This window comes from Notothenia rossii, assembly GCF_949606895.1.
Source record: "Notothenia rossii genome assembly, chromosome: 10".
In the NCBI taxonomy this organism is placed as follows: domain Eukaryota; kingdom Metazoa; phylum Chordata; class Actinopteri; order Perciformes; family Nototheniidae; genus Notothenia; species Notothenia rossii.
In genome coordinates this window covers 46908219-46928637 of record NC_136908.1, presented here as the reverse complement: position 1 = coordinate 46928637, position 20419 = coordinate 46908219, and the positions used below count along the sequence as shown (strand labels likewise).

Below are 20419 nucleotides of genomic sequence, written 5' to 3'. Positions count from 1 at the left end.
GGGGCACCCGAGGGCCTCAGGTTTGATTCGGAAACGGATCATGGATTTTCCACATTAAAACAGGGGGGGTCCCTTCAAGGTAGCCCAGGGTTCAGAGTGTTTAACCCCATGCTCTTTTGCCATTTCACACACACCCCGACCCCAAACCACTGAATCGTGTAATGCCTACGCCATGCCATTCACATGACTGACAGAGGGTTGCCAAAATAATATGTACTCAGCAGCGCATATACACAACTGCACACCCACGTAAACACAAGCAAAGATAACCTCTGTGTCGTCGTCCCCCCCCCCCCCCATTTTCACACACACAGGCTTTCCCTCTCCTGGGTAAAGGGGGAGCAGGGCATGAGGGGGACATTGTCTTGGCAGATCATTCATCAACGTCAGAGTCGAGGAAAAACACTCCTAACACTCCCCTGACGCATGCCGGATGGCGCTGATGCTTGTGCCAGCTCAACCACGACACGTGCTTCTTTGTATGTGTGTGTGTGCATGGGTTTGTTTTCAAGTTTGTTTGAGCTCTGACAACTAGGCAGTGTGTATAATGTCATCCAAAAACACAAGGCAAATCCTCATTGGATTTTTCATCAGTTAGATGTTATTCAAAAAATCATGCAAAACCCCTGCACTTTGTTATTTGTATTTTATTTACAACTTTCAAGTTTGGACTTTTCAATAATCTAATTGTATGATTGCAATATATCTACACTTAAAAGATGACTTGAAATGTATTTGTAGGAAGATTGACTTACTATGTCCACACACACTCCACTGTTCTTCCCGCAGTGTATAAGAGAGAGAGAGTCACCAATCAAGAGCTGTCACCTCAAAACAAATACAAGTTGTGGTCCCTTTTAATTTACATAATGAATGTATTGGCTATATACTCTAACCTGCATGTGCATTTGCATAGCAACCCCACCCATATTCATTATTTTTTGGTGTAACATCTGAAAAATGCTGCTTGAATACTAGATGTCGCTCTAACTACCTATCATTAAATCATCTATTTTGGACAAAAATCATGATGTACACATAAGGCGCTTTCACACCAAGTACTTTTCCCAGGAATAGTTCCTGGAACTTTTCCCCGGAACTTTTATTTCCCCGGAACTATCTAGTAAATCGTGTTCACACCAGAATAAGTCCTGAGGGAGGATTACGCAAATGAAGCTGCTGACGTCACTTATTCTTCTTATGCTTTGGGTTTACTCTCTTGCAGGGACTAAAAAGGGGTGGAAAGGTTCCCGGAAAAAAAAGATATTTTTGGTGTGAACGCAACATCCGAGGATCTATCGGAACTATTTATGGGAAAAGTACTCCGGTGTGAAAGCACATATTGATTTCTGACTTTGAGTTATTTTTAAAGACATTGCTTCTGGATGGACAAAATGGAGTAGCTATAAGAACAGATCTTCTCTTTAACAGCCGCCATCATCAAATCAAATGCAAAATCTTAATGCAGAGTTTGTGAGTGCTCTAATTGAGAGATGAGGAGCAATATCACACTTGGCTGATTACAGATGGGCTTCCACATCACACACCCTATTCACACCCACAACAAACACACAAATTAAGGGGGAAATGTTGAGCTCTGCATATGGTAATCCAAGGAGTCAACCTAGAGATCTGTTCCCATATACAGTAACACAAAAGTCAATTTTACTAATCACTCTGTGATCCTCTTGGTGCAGTAGCATTGCCTTCTGGTGGATATAACAAGATTGTCTTGGTTTTTTAAATATTTGTTTTTCACTTATTATTAATTATTCTGAATTATTAATGACAAGAACTGAGTAAGGCCATCACTGGTTAGTGTGAGAGTGAAAGAGGTATTATAATGCAGTTTAATGAGTTCTGTACAGGGGGTATGTTCCTCTCTGTGCCCCATTAGGCCCATACGGAGCCATTGTTTTGGCGCCCATGCACTAACAGAGACACATGTTTACTGACACGCTACAATATGTAAAGCCAAAGCATCACAAAGACTGTCATTTGCAATTCAGAGCATTAACTTGCCTCTAAATATTCAAGCTGTAACTTTTATCAGGCGCCCGCAGCCAAAGCCATCCTTCTTTCAAACCAAAGGGCATGTTTGTGGTAGAGCTGACATTTCAACTTCTCTCTCTCTCTCTCTCTCTCTCTCTCTCTCTCTCTCTCTCTCTCTCTCTCCTCTCTCTCTCTTCTCTCTCTCTCTCTCTCTCTCTCTCTCCTCTCTCTCTCTCTCTCTCTCTCTCTCACTCTCTCTCACTCTCTCACTCACACACACTCACTCACTCACTCCAAAGGCAAAGATTATGTCTTGTTACATACAGAGGCTCCGTCAAGGGCGGGGGGGGGGGGGGGGGGTGGGGGGGAGGGGGGGGGCACTGCATAGTGTGAACCTGTACTACCTTAGGCTGCAGAAGGTGAGCCTGTTTTCTTCAGGGTTTTAAACATCCTAAATATATATATATTATTAAAATAAATATATAAACAGCATAAAGAAATCACAACTGTGATACATTTCTGAGTAAGGAACATTTCGATGGCAGAGGCAGGTTGGGGGCCCAGGGCAGCAGGGCGCGGGCCTCAGGAGTGAAGATTGTGTTTGGTGTGAGATAACCGGGCGAAGGTGTGTGGCGGGGATTGTTACACCTTGAGCGGTGAGAAAGGAGGCCGAACAGGGGGAAAAAGGTCTGGAGGTGAGACAGACTCGAAACACATCCTGGAATTTATCAGGACTTTAGTCCACTTAGAAAAGGGAAAAGAAACTTCTTCAACCTTATTGTACCAAAGCAATAAATAAATATAAAATAAAATAAATATTATATAATAATAATAAGTTACTCAAATATAAAATGTTCTTATTAAATCACCAAGAAAGGGCAGTGAAACAGGTTTCCAGCACTAGAGCGACATAAATATCAACAAAAAAATACTGAAGCGTTTTAAATTCTTAATAACCAAATCAACATTTTAAGATAGTATTTCCCACCTGTGGAAAGAAGTTACACAAGTGTTTTGGTGCAGTCCATGTTACTACAATGTTCCTTTTGAAAACCAGGAATGCTCAGCGAACCGTCTAGTTTGGATCTAATCATAATACCAACAATAATCTAAATAAAAATGGATATAAAAGCTTAGGGATTGGTGAGAGGAAGCAATATAAAGTCAAGAAACTCATCGTTCAACCTCTTCCTGACTTTATAAGATCACGAGAGGCAATTTGACAAGTTTGAGATACTGCACATCCTCACAGTTCAAGTAAGGCCAGGATGAGAATCAACCAATCCCAGGAGCCACAACTGTAGGAGACAAGTTGCAACTACTTGTGCAGTTAAAACGACATTGCCTTAGTGGTGAGGTTTGTCTCCCTCGAAAGTAGAGGAAAAGAAGATTGGAAGGACTTATTCCAAGTGCAGCCAAAATTGCTGCGAGTAGAAGTGCTACTCTCTGATTGAGGTGCCTCACTCTTGATCCATTCAATGACAGAAAATGTAGTGAGAAAACATTTGGACTAAATGGAACCGCAATGCAATTATTTATTCTAACAGTGAAAAGGCCTATTCTTGAAGAATTAAAACGGGTGTTGTGCAGTTTCTCTTAGATTTTATTTGTACTGATAAACAAGGAAATGGCTTTTGGAATTGTTTGTGTTGTGTGCCTATCTGTGGGGGAAGTGCATGTGTGTATACAGACCGTAATATCCTCCTTCCTCCTAGTCCCACTTGTGTCCCAATCAAAGGGCACGGCTGATGTGGCTAACAGGTGTATTGTATTGTGATTGCTGTGTCTGTTGATGGGGGCAAGGTCTCCTTAATAAAGAACCACCCCACACACACACATGCACTAATCTGCACCGGGTTTGTGATGGTGGGTTGTTTGTGTGTGGCAGCAGGGAGCCAATCAACAGGGTGCGTTCAGCCCCCCGCAAATAAACATTGCCTAAACACATCATCACGAATAAAAAGGTCAGTGTCATTACAATTTCTGGAGCCCGATGTGCGAGTGTGGCATGCACAAGTAACATGTGTCTGTGTGTGTATGCCTGTTTCCATCCTCCTCTCTTACACAGCTACATGTGAATGTGCCATTTATAAGGTCAACTCATTAGCGGGCCATCGGCAGCTGAACGTATCTGCAATACAGTGACAGTCCGGCAGCTGAAAGAGTGAAGGAAATCAGTCTTTATGTGGCTCCAGGACGAGTTGTGTCCGACCACAAAACAGGCAAATACATGCACGTATGAATAATTAATGGACATTTACTTCCCACACACACGCAGATACAAAATGACTAGTTAGCGGCTATTGTTTGGAGACACCGGGGAAGAAGCTGAATGACACTTAGCTGGAAAGAGAGGACCAATGTGATATGTAATTATGGTTCTGGTGTGGTCTTGGCTGATGAAGTAAACAAGCAGAACACAAACAATTCATCCGCACTCATGGACTCCCTCACATGCACAACGCACGGTACGAGTGGGTTTCGCAGCTGTCCTCCGGACACAGAGATATGCTCGTCAATTGGTTGTTCTGGTAGGTTTGTCTCATTGCGCTTGTGTGTATGCTTGTATGTTAGTGTGTCACAAAGTGAGCGTGTAAAAGGGACACAGGGGGGTTTCTACCAAGATTAATGGAGCCAATCTCCAGAGCTATCCAGCAGAGTGACCATACCCTCCATATCCTACTTTCTTCCTCTATTATATTCCCCATCTCTCTCTTTCTCTCCCCCTCTTTCGTTTCCCTCGATATCAACTCTAATTAAATGAATCAATCAGTGGCAACAACGGAGCTGGACAGATAGCATCGCACTGCAGCGTATATACATACATGGGTTACATTTGGAGTCCAGCACATGAGAAAAAAGGAAAGGAAAGAAGAATATAATGGTAATAAACACAGTCACAATAGATGAAAGGTAGAGAGCGACAGAGACATCAAGCAAATAAGAAAAAAAAGCTAGATATCAAATGAGCAAAAAAACAGAAAGAAATATAAAGAAGAGTTGGTTTCATGGCTTGGTTGCCTTTTTTTTTCCTTTAACGCCGTTGCCCCTTAAGAGACTTATCAGCCCAGGCTTCGCTATCACACATAACCTTTCCCTCTGAACTGTATACTGTCCCAGTCAGCCCTTATCTCATGCTCCTAGTGGACAATATATGGCTCAGACTCATAATCATATCATTATCATGTAATATATGTACATGATCCATAAATGCAGTATTCAACACTGCTGGTCTATAGTGATAGGCAAATGATTGCCTCTATCGATATGACTTATTAACTTTAGCCCAGATTGCATGTGTATTATAGCCTGTTTAAGCAAACCTGAGGCGTGATATTCACCTTGACTCCTGCAGTGCTTCCACAAAGACACGATTGCTACTGGGGGGAGCTTTTATCCAAAGCGACTTACATACTCAATACTGTGGGCAATCCCCACAGGAACAATTTGGGGTGAAGTGTCTCAGGGACACAACGACATGCTGACTGCAGTGGGGTTTGAACCTGTGCTCCCACAGCCTCCCTTAATATGAAATGAATGTAGATATATGTACGTAAAAGAAGTGATAGCCTACTGAGTGTGTATCCGTACATCTTAAAAATGTGCCATAACATGTCTGTAAAAACTCCTCAACTCTTTTCCAGAACATAAACACCACACATGCTAAAGGCTAATGTCTTCCTCCAAATGGAACTGCTGCAGACACCAATGTGTGCTTCAGTGGTCGCAGAGAGCAGATGCGTCTATAAAATGTGCTCCCCTATGGTTTCCGTATGTGTCTCCAGCCAAGGTGTATGAGAGTGTGTTTAATGTGGTGTAGCAATATTGAGCTCTCTCCCTCTCTGGCTCTGATGCCAGCGGTGTGTGTCTCCCTCTGATAACACCTGGCACAGAAAGTGTCATGGCACTTAAAGGGAGCACATACAGTGGATGTGTGAACGTGAAAATGCTCACACTCCTGCATATATATGTGGACGTACACACAACCACATCTGCTTCATTACTGGAAACTCTAGCAACCATTATATGCTGTCACTATAATCTTTAATTAACCATTGCAGTCGTAGAGCTGGTAGACTCACCACCTGGCCAGTTAGAAGCTTGTGACAGAAAGTGCTTTGTGTTAAAAGCACCTACTTTAGTTCATACTTTCAGGATAAAAAGGACGCCTTGATGAAATGCTCTCGTGACATTAAATGAATACAAACCTCACACTGAGGAAGAGAGCAGTCTGCCATAAGAGTGACACTTCAGATGAAGGCCATGAAAGAAAACAGTAGGATGGCTTTTAAATTGGAGACCAGGAACACAACAACACACAGGTAGCAAAACAGACTCAGATGCACACATGAAAAAGTACTGAGCACACACATAAAATGCCATCCTGACCCTGGAATGTGAATGGCAGGAGAAGAAGAGCACAAGGCTCTTTTATTTAGCCCAATTAAAAAGGCAAAAAGCCCAAACAAAAGGAGTGTTTTATTGCACTCCCCACTATCAGCAGAAAGGCTCATTAGCCACAGCAGCATAATTAGCAAGATGCTGCATCGCTCGTTAAGGAGGGGCCCGAGCCGTAAACAAACCCTGCTGAACTCCAAACGCCTACGGTCTCTCTCTCTGTAATGATCTGCCACCGCTGTTCCCTCCCTGTGAGGGAACCAGGCACACAGACAGGAAGGCTTTGACAGAAACAAACACACAGCAAAACATCAACACACACGGACACACACACTGGCAAACCTATATCCAACGTTTGCCACAAAAACCCCCCACAGCATAGACAAACTACCTCTCTGGGACACACATCAAACACAGACATATACAACAAATATGTGTGCATGAAAAACATACATTTTTACAATATTGTAGACAAAGAGACCCCAGCGGAAACCCAGGATATCTGACAACTAAGACATTGAAAATGCTTGCCAACTGTCTGGATCTTGACATTGGCACTGCTGTAATCTTCAACCTGCCATGATTCTGCGGTGAATAAGAAAGGCTGCCAAAATAAGCAAGATGAGCCTGTGGTTAAATTCTGGGGCTGTCAATGCGGCAGTCAGTATCCTTAAATGTTTTGGTTGAGTTGGAAGTTAATGGCTTAGTTTAACAATTTTTATTTGAACAGTTTATTTGGAGAATTTTTTAAAATGTAATTATTCGAAGCACAAATTATATTTAATTCCCTTCTGTTGTTTTAGTGTTGCAGAAATCTCAGAGGTGGGTATCTCTAAACATTTGCACACACAACCAAACAGCTTTTGTAAAATACCAGTAGAAGTAGGGTGGGAAATATGTTTTTATGATATTTTATGAATTGACTAAACTGCATTATGTGGGACAAATGATTTTGTGAATGCATACTCAGCTTCTACCATTGTGAAAGACACAAGCAAAGCAAAGCTGCATTCCTTGTCTGCTTCTGTGGTCATGCACTGACAGTCTGTGTGTGTGTGTGTGTGTGTGTGTGTGTGTGTGTGTGTGTGTGTGTGTGTGTGTGTGTGTGTGTGTGTGTGTGTGTGGGTGGGTGGGTGGGTGTGTGTGTGTGTGTGTGTGTGTGTGTGTGTGTGTGTGTACGTGTGTCATGAGTGAATTTTAACACAACACTCTCTATCCTGGCTAGGTCAGCTATCCTTATCAAATACTTGCTTTCTGAAGAAAATCATTCTTGGAAACCGAAAATGGTAGATACAAGTGTTTGTGCCAACCTGCCTGTGTGTGTGTGTGTGTGTGTGTGTGTGTGTGTGTGTGTGTGTGTGTGTGTGTGTGTGTGTGTGTGTGTGTGTGTGTGTGTGTGTGTGTGTATATGAAGTCATCGAGCCACCTGGTAGAAACAACTTCAAACTCGAGGATCAAGCACTATTTCAGCCGTAATTATGATCCTGTGAGATAGGTTGCAGGGTGGGCAAAATGATCTGAGAGTGAAACAGAAAGTGTGTGTGTATGTGTATGTGTGTGTGTGTGTGTGTGTGTGTGTGTGTGTGTGTGTGTGTGTGTGTGTGTGTGTGTGTGTGTGTGTGTGTGTGTGTGTGTGTGTGTGTGTGTGTGTGTGTGTGTGTGTGTGTGTGTGTGGCTGCCTGCCCCTGATCCGTTTGAGATCACAGAGAACTGCAAGGTGAGCGTATTCAGGAGAGCCCTACTCCATTGAACAGGGGTATAAAGGGGAAACGGTGCCAAACACACAGGGCGGTGTGTTTTTTTTAAGCCTCTTTAACTGCGCACACAAGGATATGCTACACTGATACACACCTACTGTATAGTGTGATTGGCATGTGTGTGAACCTGTGTCACATAAAGGCAAAGGCCATTCAGTACAGATATTTATTGTATTTGTTTTTGCCCCCCACATTTGTATATACTTGTTGGTGAGAATGTATATGCTGGATGTTGCTCACCTGCAGCAGGGGTCTTTGGACGCCTAGGACCTTCATGGTATCAGCGCTGGCGAGGATCTTCAGGGGGTCAGCTGCCTTGCTCACTGACTCAATTTCCTTGTTGATCTCTGTCCGCACCTAATGGGTCAGTTACACACATTTACTAACTTACTCACTTATTATATGGCTCATGTTAATTGAAATGACAAACGCAACTTTTTTCTTCTATAGCAATCAGCGTATTGATCTTCTTTTCTTTGTTTAGTTTAGAATTGACTTCATAGAAGGTGAAGATGATGTTCCCATCCTTGTAAACAAAAGACACTGTATATCAAAAGCTGTTTCTAATATTTAATGCAAAGCATTGCTCAGCTCTAGATGGCCGTCTGGACAATAATATAAAGAGATTGTTTGCAAAAGCAGATAAAAGCTATTCTAAACTAAATTAAAAGTTTGATTGATTTTTGCACAATAAAGCTATGCGATTCATTAAATCTTTTTTGTGTGCAAATGAACCCTGCACATTGTTTACACCACTTTATGTTTGAAATGTCTTTATAAAGCACTATAGTGAATCAACCATAAGTTTACATTTATTTGACTAAAGTACATTTAAATTATTATACAAACAGTATTTTTATTTTTTTTCTTGAAAAGCTCCTGTGTTCTCTCTTTCGGACAGCGTGCACAAGCCATCAATGTGTCATTCCACTAACCTGGTTGAGGAAGAGATCATTGATGTAGTAAGTGAGGAAGGCTCGGAGCTGGCACTGCTTGGCCTGGCCTGACCCCATGTTCATCTCTATCTCCTGAATGAACCTGAACAGTGAAGACAAGAAAACATTTAGGACGCCTTGAGTACAGAACAACATCATAACACCACCTGTGAGCAGATATTAATTCTCATCCTAAATGTTATCACAGGAGCAATGAGACACAGGTGTGTGAACAGCAACACGGTAACCTTGCATCAATGGGTCTAACAGCAACTGGAAGGGTAAGATCTGCTGCAGGAAATCATTTTGTAAAGCTTGGTACGACTCTCAAGGTGCCTTTGAGCAGGGTAGTTAACGTAAAAGTACTCCAGTGGACTTTTCTCGGAGCCATTAGCGTAAGACTTCAGTTATACTTAGATGTGAGTGTGTGTAACTGTAGTGACACTGTACAGATTCTCTCTAAAGGATATTGAAAAGTAAACTCTATGGTTAAATAACAAGTACCAAAGCTATTTATTGCGTTAATTATATAAAACGATCAGAGATTCAGTCAACTGCTTTCTGAATTTGCAGTGAAAGTCTGTGTCTGGTTGGTCAGATAGGGTCAGACAGTAATGTATGGGATGGTGGAGGCACATACACACCTCGTTTGTCAGAGAATCATTGGTCACCAGCATCGCCTCACACTCACCACAGGGCAAACCATGCAAGAGCGGGTGCCTTTTCAAGCGCTCAGTACATATAAATGCACAAATAAATCAAACTCCTCACAAAATAATGATTTGACCTACAATACCTTTAATACATATGACCTAACCGTGTAGAAGAGAGAGAGGAAAACCGTACAAAGAAAAGAAAAACGGTGGGACAGAAACATAACACAATAGTAAAGCTACAAAGAGGGCTCTAGATGGTCATATAGTTGGATAAAGCCATTTGTGAAATCAGGAGAAAGACTCCATTGGTTGATGGCTAATGTGATGTCAGAACCATGAGTCTGGGACATTGCAGACAAGCAGGGACACAGTCTATGCAGAAACTACACGTCAGTGGAGGAGGATGATTGATTAGCACACACATATGCATGAATACATTGAACACATAAAAACACATGCAGACAAACGCACAATTTGCAAAAGCTGCAAGATCACACTACTCAGCATCCGTACCCAATTAGTCAGCAAGAACTGAGGCAGGACTGTGTGTGTGGTGTGTGTGTGTGTGTGTGTGTGTGTGTGTGTGTGTGTGTGTGTGTGTGTGTGTGTGTGTGTGTGTGTGTGTGTGTGTGTGTGTGTGTGTGTGTGTGTGTGTGTGTGTCAGGGAAAGCAAGAGGGAGACGGAGTGAGCGAGAAAACTTAACCCGATTCTAAATCCTTCATTGATTCCCACAGAAAGTCTACCACAACAGAAAGTTAAGTAGAAGAAACTCTTCTGTGGCCTCATTAAAACCGTCAGGCTTGCAAAAACAATTTGGGCCAGATATACAGCATGCCCATATAAATATGTAGCAAACTTAAACGCTCCTCCTTCACAAAAACAACAAATACAATTTCTCCTGACAACTTTCTTTCCAAAAAATGGATCTTTGGACAAACGCTGCCAGTTAAACCGTGCATCCTGTTGTTCTGAGATCCATCTCTTGCTGTCATTATTGTCATTGTTTCAATACAAGTGTCAAGATGATGGATCTTTAAGTTGGCGTTTGAGCACAGATGGATTTTTGTAGGCAGGGGTGATACCGTGTGAGTAATGTAGCAGGGACAAGGCAGTAAAACGCCTTTGTCTATCCAGACGGCCATCTGGAGCCGAGCCGCAGGCCCTTCACGGGGATACCGAGCCCACGCGTGTTTAGCCAAGGTAACACGGCTAAAAGCAAACCCAAAGAGCGCACATTAGTACATTTACATTTTAGGAGAGTACGTTTAGTGAGCAAGACAACAGGCATTAACACTGAATGTTTTGTGAGAGGATTCAGAGAAACCGAAATATAGAGTTAAAATGCAAATGAGTAAGTAACACGGGGCAAAGCACAGCAGCGCTAAAAGATTTCCAAATGGATTCTGAATGACCCTTTCTCCCAGTTCATTATCATTACAACCACATGTCCCAAATGTCTACTTCGCTGATAGTGACACACTGCATAAAGACTTCTGGTAAAGATGATGTCGTGATAACAAATGACACCAAGTTAAAACACGCTCATAGACCCATTCAAAAGCCATCAACTTGACTCCAAATGAACCCCACACCACCAAAGGCTGAACAAAGCCATTTAAAGAATCTTCAAAGCTCCAATGCAAAAACATGGTAAGACAGTTTGAACTCACCAGGAATGCCTCATTTGATCTTGGTAGGCTTCAACTATGATTGATTTGACATTGGTCTAAATTGATGTTTATATCCAGTTTTTAAGAGCTACTGCACAAATACTGTTCTGGCTGCAGTTCCCCCTAGATTAGTGATGGAAAAAGTTACTTTTGTAAAAACAAGCCTGAGGTCTCTCAACATAAAATAGTCAAAAAGCACATTCCAGAAATGCTTTAAAGAGACACTGTTCTATACAGACAGGTAACATCCCTCAAGGTTTGTTATTGTCAGTGAAATATGTGTGCTTGTAAAGGCTTTACTCACTTCACAGGCGTACAATTCTACATTAAAGCCAATGTAGTGGTAGTCAAGTCCACACATGGCCTTCAGTCAAAAATTAAAGAGATGTTTTAAACTCTTTCACAACCACACAAATGTGGTTATGGTGTCAGCTTCAGCTTGTATAATTGAACCCGATTAACAATGTCAGTGTCATTGACAGGTGATAACAAAACACACCAGTCAACCATATGGCAGCAGTATGCAGCAGAGGTGTCGGCCAAGTCGCAAAGGAGACGTGGTGGAAGCACTGCGGAGACACAGCAGCAACTACACAGTGTGAAATCTTTATAACCTTAAATAATCTGCTTAGCGATCCTGACTCGCACACCATTTCCAACTGGCCTGAATATACAATGGAACACATTTACACACAGTCTGGCATGCAGCAAATGTTGAGATTGTAGGCGTGAATTGCATGAGGGGAAATGGATATGATAATTTCAAGCACAATAAGCCCAAGCCTGAGTGTGTGGTGATAATATTTGTTTTTTTTCCTGTTCAGTCGTTTGTGATAAAAAAAAAAAGTATTGGTAGGGTTTGAATAATTGGCCTGAAGAAAGCAAACACTTTAGGCTTTTGTAATTTGACTTTTTTAGCTGTTTTCTAACTTTTTATGGACCAAATGATTCATTATTTGATCACATAATCCCTCGTTAATACACTTTAAATCCTTTTAGGTGTTCCACCATTGGTAGCCAGTTTGAATATTTTTTTGTCTTGAAAATATCCTCACACAACTACAGATTCCTTAAATTGTAAGATAAGCATGGAGTGATTTCATGTGGCTAGATATGAGAAATTCACCTCAATATATATGTATTTCTTGACCATGATTACATTTGTCCATCTAGAAAACAACAGATTGGCTTTAAGCCGTGTGTTACATGTCCATCCCCTCCCTATGGGTTTCACAGGTGCCAAGAACTCATCACACAGACTCAAAAAGACACACCAGCAAAATATATACCCACCAAATGTATATTCAAATTCAGAGTGAGTTTGCCTTAGGGTGCACCACCAGCACCAGTCACACAGTGCCTTAACAGCAACTGTCAATGATTGCACTTGACAGCATGTAATTATCTGTCATTAGGAAACAGATGTCAGAGCCTAGGGTCTAAAGCTGGGTAATTGTAGATTCCACATGTATGTATGTGAAGATATAACATTCCTGAATGGCACAATATATTTATCCTCACAGGGATTTGGCTAATGAGTGAACCCACGGCTCCCTGATTATTCAGAGATAGCAAAGATTTGTTTTACGATACCCAAAACAAATGAGAACAGACAGGGACAAAGATGTTTTATAGCAGCAGTTCTGAATTCGTTCCCCACTGGAAACTAAACCTGAGGTAACAAATGCTTCTTTAAATGGAAAGGGTTGGAATCCTATCATCCATCTCTATCTGCAGCAGCGGTGTAATGATGCTGAAAGAGAAATGGGATAAAGACAAAGATTTAAGAAAGACAGCGGAATAAGAGTGTGCTACGATCGATTAGAGACTCAGCATTTTTAAATCTCCTAGAATTCCCCCCAGGCACGGGGCTATCAGCTATGGTGAATTCTGATTTCTCTGCCCACAGAGAAAGGCTTGTTCTGTAAAGACCTGTCACACACCAAGGACAGGACACACTAAACCCCTGCGAACGGAGAGAGCAGGAGGACGAGTGAGCACAGGCATGCGTGCGTACCTGTGTCCGCGGCACATACTAAATCAGTCCGTCTTTGTCACGCTTACACACACAGACACTCATGGACTGACATCAAAATGTACAGCCGCACGTCAATACATCAACACGCCACATGCAGTGACACTTGAAAGCACTTATCTAAATGCAATTCTTCTTACCCGTGGCACTACCCGACACTTCAGGAAGATTTCAAAGCATAAAAGGATTTTAATGGATGGGGACACTTAATGGGTTTTACAGCACAACCAACATTAGCTTTCATTCGTATCAGGCTACAACGGCAGCTTTTAATTGTTACCCAACTGCAAATTCAAAATTGATTCTCCTAGAATATTACACACTCCAATACACACTAGTAATTATTTGTACGGCGGTCTCCAATACATTCATATTAAGACCTACTCAAAAGCAAACAGTTATTGCACCACACGAAAGAAGAAGAAAAGATCGATTGATGAGGAAAAACCAATCATTTGTTTGGATGCAGGATTTATCCAGATCATATTTTAATCCTGAAGATGTATTGCTTATGAAAATATTTATATATGTTTTAGGTTAAATATTGCACGCTCTCTGACATTTACCATCACCCCCACTGGATGGCAGTGTGTCAGCTTTCTCAGGCTGCATGACCAGTTGACTGAAGTCTTTTTTGTATTTCTTTTTTTATCACAAATGGTTTTGAGGAAGAATTAAGATTCCAGTTGGTGTGCCCTATCTGAAGCCTGTACAGGATTTGCTGTAAGGGTGTGTGTGTGTGTGTGTGTGTGTGTGTGTGTGTGTGTGTGTGTGTGTGTGTGTGTGTGTGTGTGTGTGTGTGTGTGTGTGTGTGTGTGTGTGTGTGTGTGAGTAAGAACAAGGACAACAGGTAAGAAGAGATAGGCGACTACATTGTTTTTTAGATGTGAAAATACTGTGATTAAGTGTACCAGCGTGTGTTTTCATCAGTGCCTGGTAAAATGCATATGGTCTTCCCACACACCGCCCACGCCTCTGCCAGACTCCCTGCTGTTCACATCCCAATCTCGCCCCTGATTCTGCCTCACATACGCTGAAGGCTTTCGGTGTGTTTGCACATGTGTGTGAGAGAGTGTTTATGTGTGTGCAGGAGTTGGGGGGGAGCATAATCGCGAGTTTGTTTAAGAGAACAAAAGAGAGAAAGAGAGGAGTGCCATGGGAAGGTGTAAAGCTGCATTATGTAAATGATGTGAAGATGTGAAGATGTGTGTGTGTGTGTGTGTGTGTGTGTGTGTGTGTGTGTGTGTGTGTGTGTGTGTGTGTGTGTGTGTGTGTGTGTGTACATGCTTACGGCAGCAGGTATAAATGGGCTTCATAATCAGGACCTTTCCTAGGGAGAGTGGGGCTAATAATGGGATATAAAGCACAGGTCTATCGACAGTGGAAGACATAGAGACGTTAACTTGACCACTAAACACGCTTACGGCTAAATTAGAAGAAGGGAGGAAGAAGTATCCCTTTAACAATTCTCTACGGAAAACCTGTGACCCAGACATTGGTCCAAAAGCTTTATCGAGATGATCTGTCTTGAAAATGAAATATTAGAAAAACTATTTCTAAAATAATTGTTGAACTAATTCTTGACATTTTCCAAGAGCAAATAAGAAAAAAGTCCCAACAGACTGAGCTCCTGCGGCCTCATTGGGCTACTGCCGCCATACAGATTCTGTATTTATTAGGAGTATTGGTATAAGGAACAGAGGGCAGCCATTATTTATGGTGCCCGGGGAGCAGTGTAGGGGACGGTGCCTTGCTCAGTTCCAAAGCCAAGTCTCTACACATACTGAGCCACCATTGTTACCAGAAACCGATAACCGGTGCGAACTGAACGGAAGCTGAATCTCTTTCATGGTCCAGCATATTTTTGTGCAGGCTCACTGTCACAATAAATTTCTTTGTCAAACATGCTTATGCTCCTGTGTCAAAGTCAACATGTCTGGAAAGGAAAGAGCCTATTACTACCAAGTTACAATCCAAGTTTTATATGGATGTAAGGCTTAAAACTGTAAATCTGATAATCCCATATTCAAGTTAAATCACCCATTGTGTTGTTGGAGAGTTTTAGCACAACATGTCTATACAGCAGGCAAAGGAATGTCAACATCAAAGTGAACAGTTTGTGTCTACTCTGTTCTGATATAACTTAGTATAACTGTTTTAGATAGAAAAGATGGACATTTTGACGTAATACAACAGAAACAATATGTACATTATTTTGTTGGTAGATTATCTCATTAAAGAACAAGAAGTATTCAAATGTACATGAGTCCCTTCTTCTTCTTATACAGTACAACCACCTTTTTCACTATACCATTATTTCACTAAGGCAGTAATGGAGAACATTTGATCTGGACGCTGATATCAAGGAGGCTGTAGCCCTCTAGTAACCTAACAAGCAGTCTGCATCTAATCTGTGTGTGTTCATTCGTGGCATAGAGGTAAGCAGGACTATATTTGCAACATATGTTAATTTTGTGTTGGTATCCTCACATGTATTGCTTGCATGCACATTTATGTCTCTGAACCTATTTCTGTCCGAGTGTGTGTGTGTGTGTGTGTGTGTGTGTGTGTGTGTGTGTGTGTGTGTGTGTGTGTGTGTGTGTGTGTGTGTGTGTGTGTGTGTGTGTGTGTGTGTGTGTGTGTGTGTGTGTTGGCCCGTCCCAGTGTGGTGCAGACCAATTAAAACGGGGGAGATTGATGACCAGGGGCTCTGAGTAGCAGCAGCAGCAGTGCGGCAGCAGACAGCTGCTTCCTGCAGACAACAGGAAATGAGATGGCCTTGTTTAGCTGACGCTGCCGACACCAACACCACAGAGCCTCAAAGACAAATCACCACCTCACCGCCGCTAGTGGCCTACTCCTCCATCTTCCTACAGCGTGCTCTCCACCCTCCATCTCTTTATCTCTTTCTTATTCTACCCAAGCCTATCTCTCTCATTAGTCTTCTCTCTAAGAGTAATAAAGGCAAGGTATATTCAGTTAATACGGTACAGATGTGCAAAGACAGATGCTACCGCTATTATTTGATCCTTAACTGCCACATAATAAAGCCCCTAGCCATCACTTATTTGGCCTTTTATTCATGGTATTCCATAATAGATTTTTAGCGATTTAGAAACATTTAGTCAACTTAAGAAGTAACAGGCTTTGAAGTACGGAGAAACTTCATGGGGTTGGCTTTGCAATGCTATAGCTTTGTATTATTATTATTAGAGTGAATTTCAGTTTACTTATCTGGCTCAGAGAAATAGCATGCAGGTAAATAATGTTATACTCCTAAATCATCGCCTGCACATGTTTTAATTATTAGATTCACAGTAGTGCGCATTGAAAGATAATCCAGCACTGCACAAATCTCCCACTCCACTAAAACTAGCTTTCAAAGACACAAACCTTCCCTGGTGCGTTGCCTAAGACAGAGAAATCATAGCAGCGGGGGTGCAAACCTGTCCACTGCTGGTTCATTCCCATTCACAACAGCCTTCAAAGTTTCAGTGGACCAGATCTTTTTATTTCTGAAGGTTTGTCACTGGACTGTGAATTTTATATAATAGGCTGTCTCTGCTGTCGGCTGAATGGTAAGATTTGAGGAGTAAAGACGGACTCACAACTTTACTAATGAGTCTATTATGGGTGGAAAAGATCAGTCATTATGATACAAAAGAATAACAGCATAACAAAATGTAAATAATTACATGCTGATTATAATATAGTGCTAATTCGTCACACGTTTGATGATGTTACATTTAGAGTTTTTGATCAAACTGCTATTGTTCACTAATAGTACAAAAGTACAAAAGGGGCAACATGTTACAACATCACCATCAAGCCGTTGTATAGGCTTGTTATTGTCATTAAAAAATAAAGTTTGTGTGAAACTCCCCAAAGGCACATTCATTTATAATGGCAGCTAACTGTTAGAATTTCCTTTTCTTTCTTATTTTACGATCCTGATAATGGAGAGGGGCTGTGGGAGTTTTGACTCTCTAACTTGCTACGTTGAGCCATTAAGACCACCGAGTTGCAAGGATGCCTCAATGTCACAACGGGAGGCTACCGGGACTGAATTTCTGCTTTTGTGCGCATTGTACAATGTCAAACAATACAGAGAGGCAGGTGACAGCACTGTATGGCGTGTATGTGTGTGTGTGCTCCTTTAAAATGTTCACGTCCTTAATGGCGGTCACCAACTGCGTGGTTCACACACACACACACACACACACACACACACACACACACACACACACACACACACACACACACACACACACACACACACACACACACACACACACACACACACACACACACACACACACACACACACACACACACACACACACACACACACACACACACACACACACACACACACACACACACACACACACACACACACACACACACACACACACACACACACACACACAATCCTCTTGTCAGATAGGCAGGTGCAGAAAGGACTGTGTCTGGTCTGATTGTGGTCGACTCGATGCTTAAGTATTTAAGTGTTCATCTCCTCCTTACAAAATAAGTCTTATTAATAAGCAGGGCATTAAGTGGCCTCCCACAGGTGACATTTACAGAAACAGGGGGAAGGTGACTGCTTTATTAAAGTAAGCCAGGAAATAAACACACAGCTGATAGAGTAGAATAAAAGAACCAACACTTAAAGTAAAAGGCTATTATTCTTATCCACACAGAATTAGGGTGCCTTTGCTTATGCAGATGTGTTGCTTTAATGAGAGGTTTGTCTTTGGAAACCATAACCAAATGCCCATGATTCAGATGGTGTAAATATTGGCACTACAGTATAATGAAAACAGTGAGAAAACTCAGTGAAAAACCTTAATGTATATCTTCTCTCTAAGTCTGGGCATAGAGAAGTGTATCAAGGTGACCCTTTGTGAGAAACTTACGGTTTATAGCTAAGGTGTTAACGTGGCATTTCTTACTGGCAGTCGTTTCTCAGTTTCAGCAAAAGCTGAAAGACTTCAGGTCAAAGGATAAAGAAGAAGAGTGAGGCTTTGGACCTAATTAAAGGAAGTCTCTACACCATGATTTAGCTGCATTAACTCAGAGCCAAGGAGAAAGGAAACAAGACAAAAAACTGTTGCCAGTGCAAAGCTCTTAGAAAAGGTTTCAGTGCTTCCCTGGTTTGTATTATCTGCCTTTTGAAAGTCACCAGACAACTTTTTGAAGTATTAAATTAGAAAAGTAGGATGAGAACCGATAAAGCAAGGGAGTCAACATGATTAAATGAGTGACTGGTCCATTTGTTCTAATCTTCGTAAACACAGACAAGCCCACACACATAATGCTATTTTCTAATCAGAGTTGATGGTGATGAGACAGTCTTGTTGAGCTACTGAAGGACACTCATGGTTAGTGAATGACTCAGCAAGACTGAAATGGCAACTATCCCTGGGAGAGTTGAGTGCGAAGGCACTTTTCAATAACGCGTGAAAAATATCGAGAAAAACACTTAACCTGCACACAACAGACAAAGCGCTGGCAGCGAAGATGGACATGAGGAGTTTATTTTGGCCCAGAGGGGGGAGTGAATGGAAAGTTGCCCCGAAGAAAGCCGGCAAGGCAAGGTCAAAATTGTTAAGAGGAAATGGCAATGGTTTCCATATTTTCTCAGAGATGCAATGGCCACAGGGGAAAGACCATTCTGCTGACTTATATAAAAAACTATTTTGCACTTACAAAAACTAGCTTCATCTTCCACTCCCGCTCTGGTATGAGTGTGTTAAGTACCCTATTTTCTTCATACCTCCCAGGCTATACATACCGGCACATATGCTCGCACTGAGCATCATAGACGTCTAAAGATTGATGCATTGCTCCAAACAGGTTGCTAGGTGAGCCGTTTCACATCACATTCCCCTATGATTAAAAAAACACTTTATATTTATCACCCCTTCTCCTTACCCTTATCTCCTCCTTTCTATCTCTCACCCTTCATTTCACCCCCCCTGCTGTCATCTCTGGTCTGCTATCCACTGTAACACTTCAGACTCTCCCCACTCCGCATCTTTTTCTCTTCCCCTTTTGCCCCTGCCTCACTCGATGTTTACCACTCTATTGCTGTTATCTCTCCGTGGCACCGTTTCAATACACTCCCCTCCTTACCATACCTTTTCCTCCATCCCTCTTCTCCTTCTCTCTCTTTCTTAGCCTTCCATTCCATTTAGACCTTTAATGTTCGCGTAGGACTTTCCATCCTGTGGCGTCCAGGTAGTAAATTGAAATGGTTCTGGGGGCTCCATTCAAGCTTGATTTAATTTAAAAAGAGAAAGTGCCATAAAGAGAACTAGTAGTGAGAGGTCTGTAATACACTGAAGGGCTCCCCAAACTATGACTGTGTTGACAGGGAGAGGGGCATGGGAGGTGAGGATGGGTGGAGAGGAGACTTTTTAAAAAGGATGGAAAGGGTGGGGACAAAGTGAAGGTGGAAGGAAGCACTGACAAGAGGATTTAAGAAACAGAGACAGAGTGGGAGGGTCAAGTGCTTGAAATGGTGTAAACTCCTCATCGCCATGAAAGCTATGCCTATTACCCATCGAGCACAAGCACACAGACAGAAACACAAAAAACCTCACAAGCGTACGCCCTTGATAGTGACATCTTGCAGAAATGCCTCAATCACCGTTTGCATGGCCTGAAGGGAGCGAGGTGACAGGTCTTATATTGGAGACGGCCAACAAAATGCAATTCCAGGAAGTCAGCTCTAGGGCGGTGTGTCTGTCATACCTCCAGCAGCTCTGATAATACTCCCACACATCACATTACACTGGTGAAATAGCCACCTCTCAGCATATGGGGAATACACAAAATGAAAGGGGACACGCACGGTACACCACGCACACACAGACAGACATACCTATCACATGCAGGCCTTTCTGTATACATTACTGGCGTGGAAAATATGGTGTTAGGGGTTAAATTATTCATTGATCCTTTCATAGC

General features: G+C 42.1%; 1 protein-coding gene across 1 annotated transcript in view; it reads right to left on the bottom strand.

Moving 5' to 3' along the window:
• Positions 1 to 20419, bottom strand: part of exoc4 (exocyst complex component 4) — a 115144-nt gene that overhangs the window by 30721 nt on the left and 64004 nt on the right. The window contains exons 12-13 of the mRNA XM_079652853.1: positions 9083 to 9185; positions 8388 to 8504 (exon numbers count right to left, since the gene is read on the bottom strand). Of these exons, the coding sequence (XP_079508979.1) occupies positions 8388 to 8504; positions 9083 to 9185 (220 nt within the window). The remainder of the gene's footprint in view (positions 1 to 8387; positions 8505 to 9082; positions 9186 to 20419) is intronic.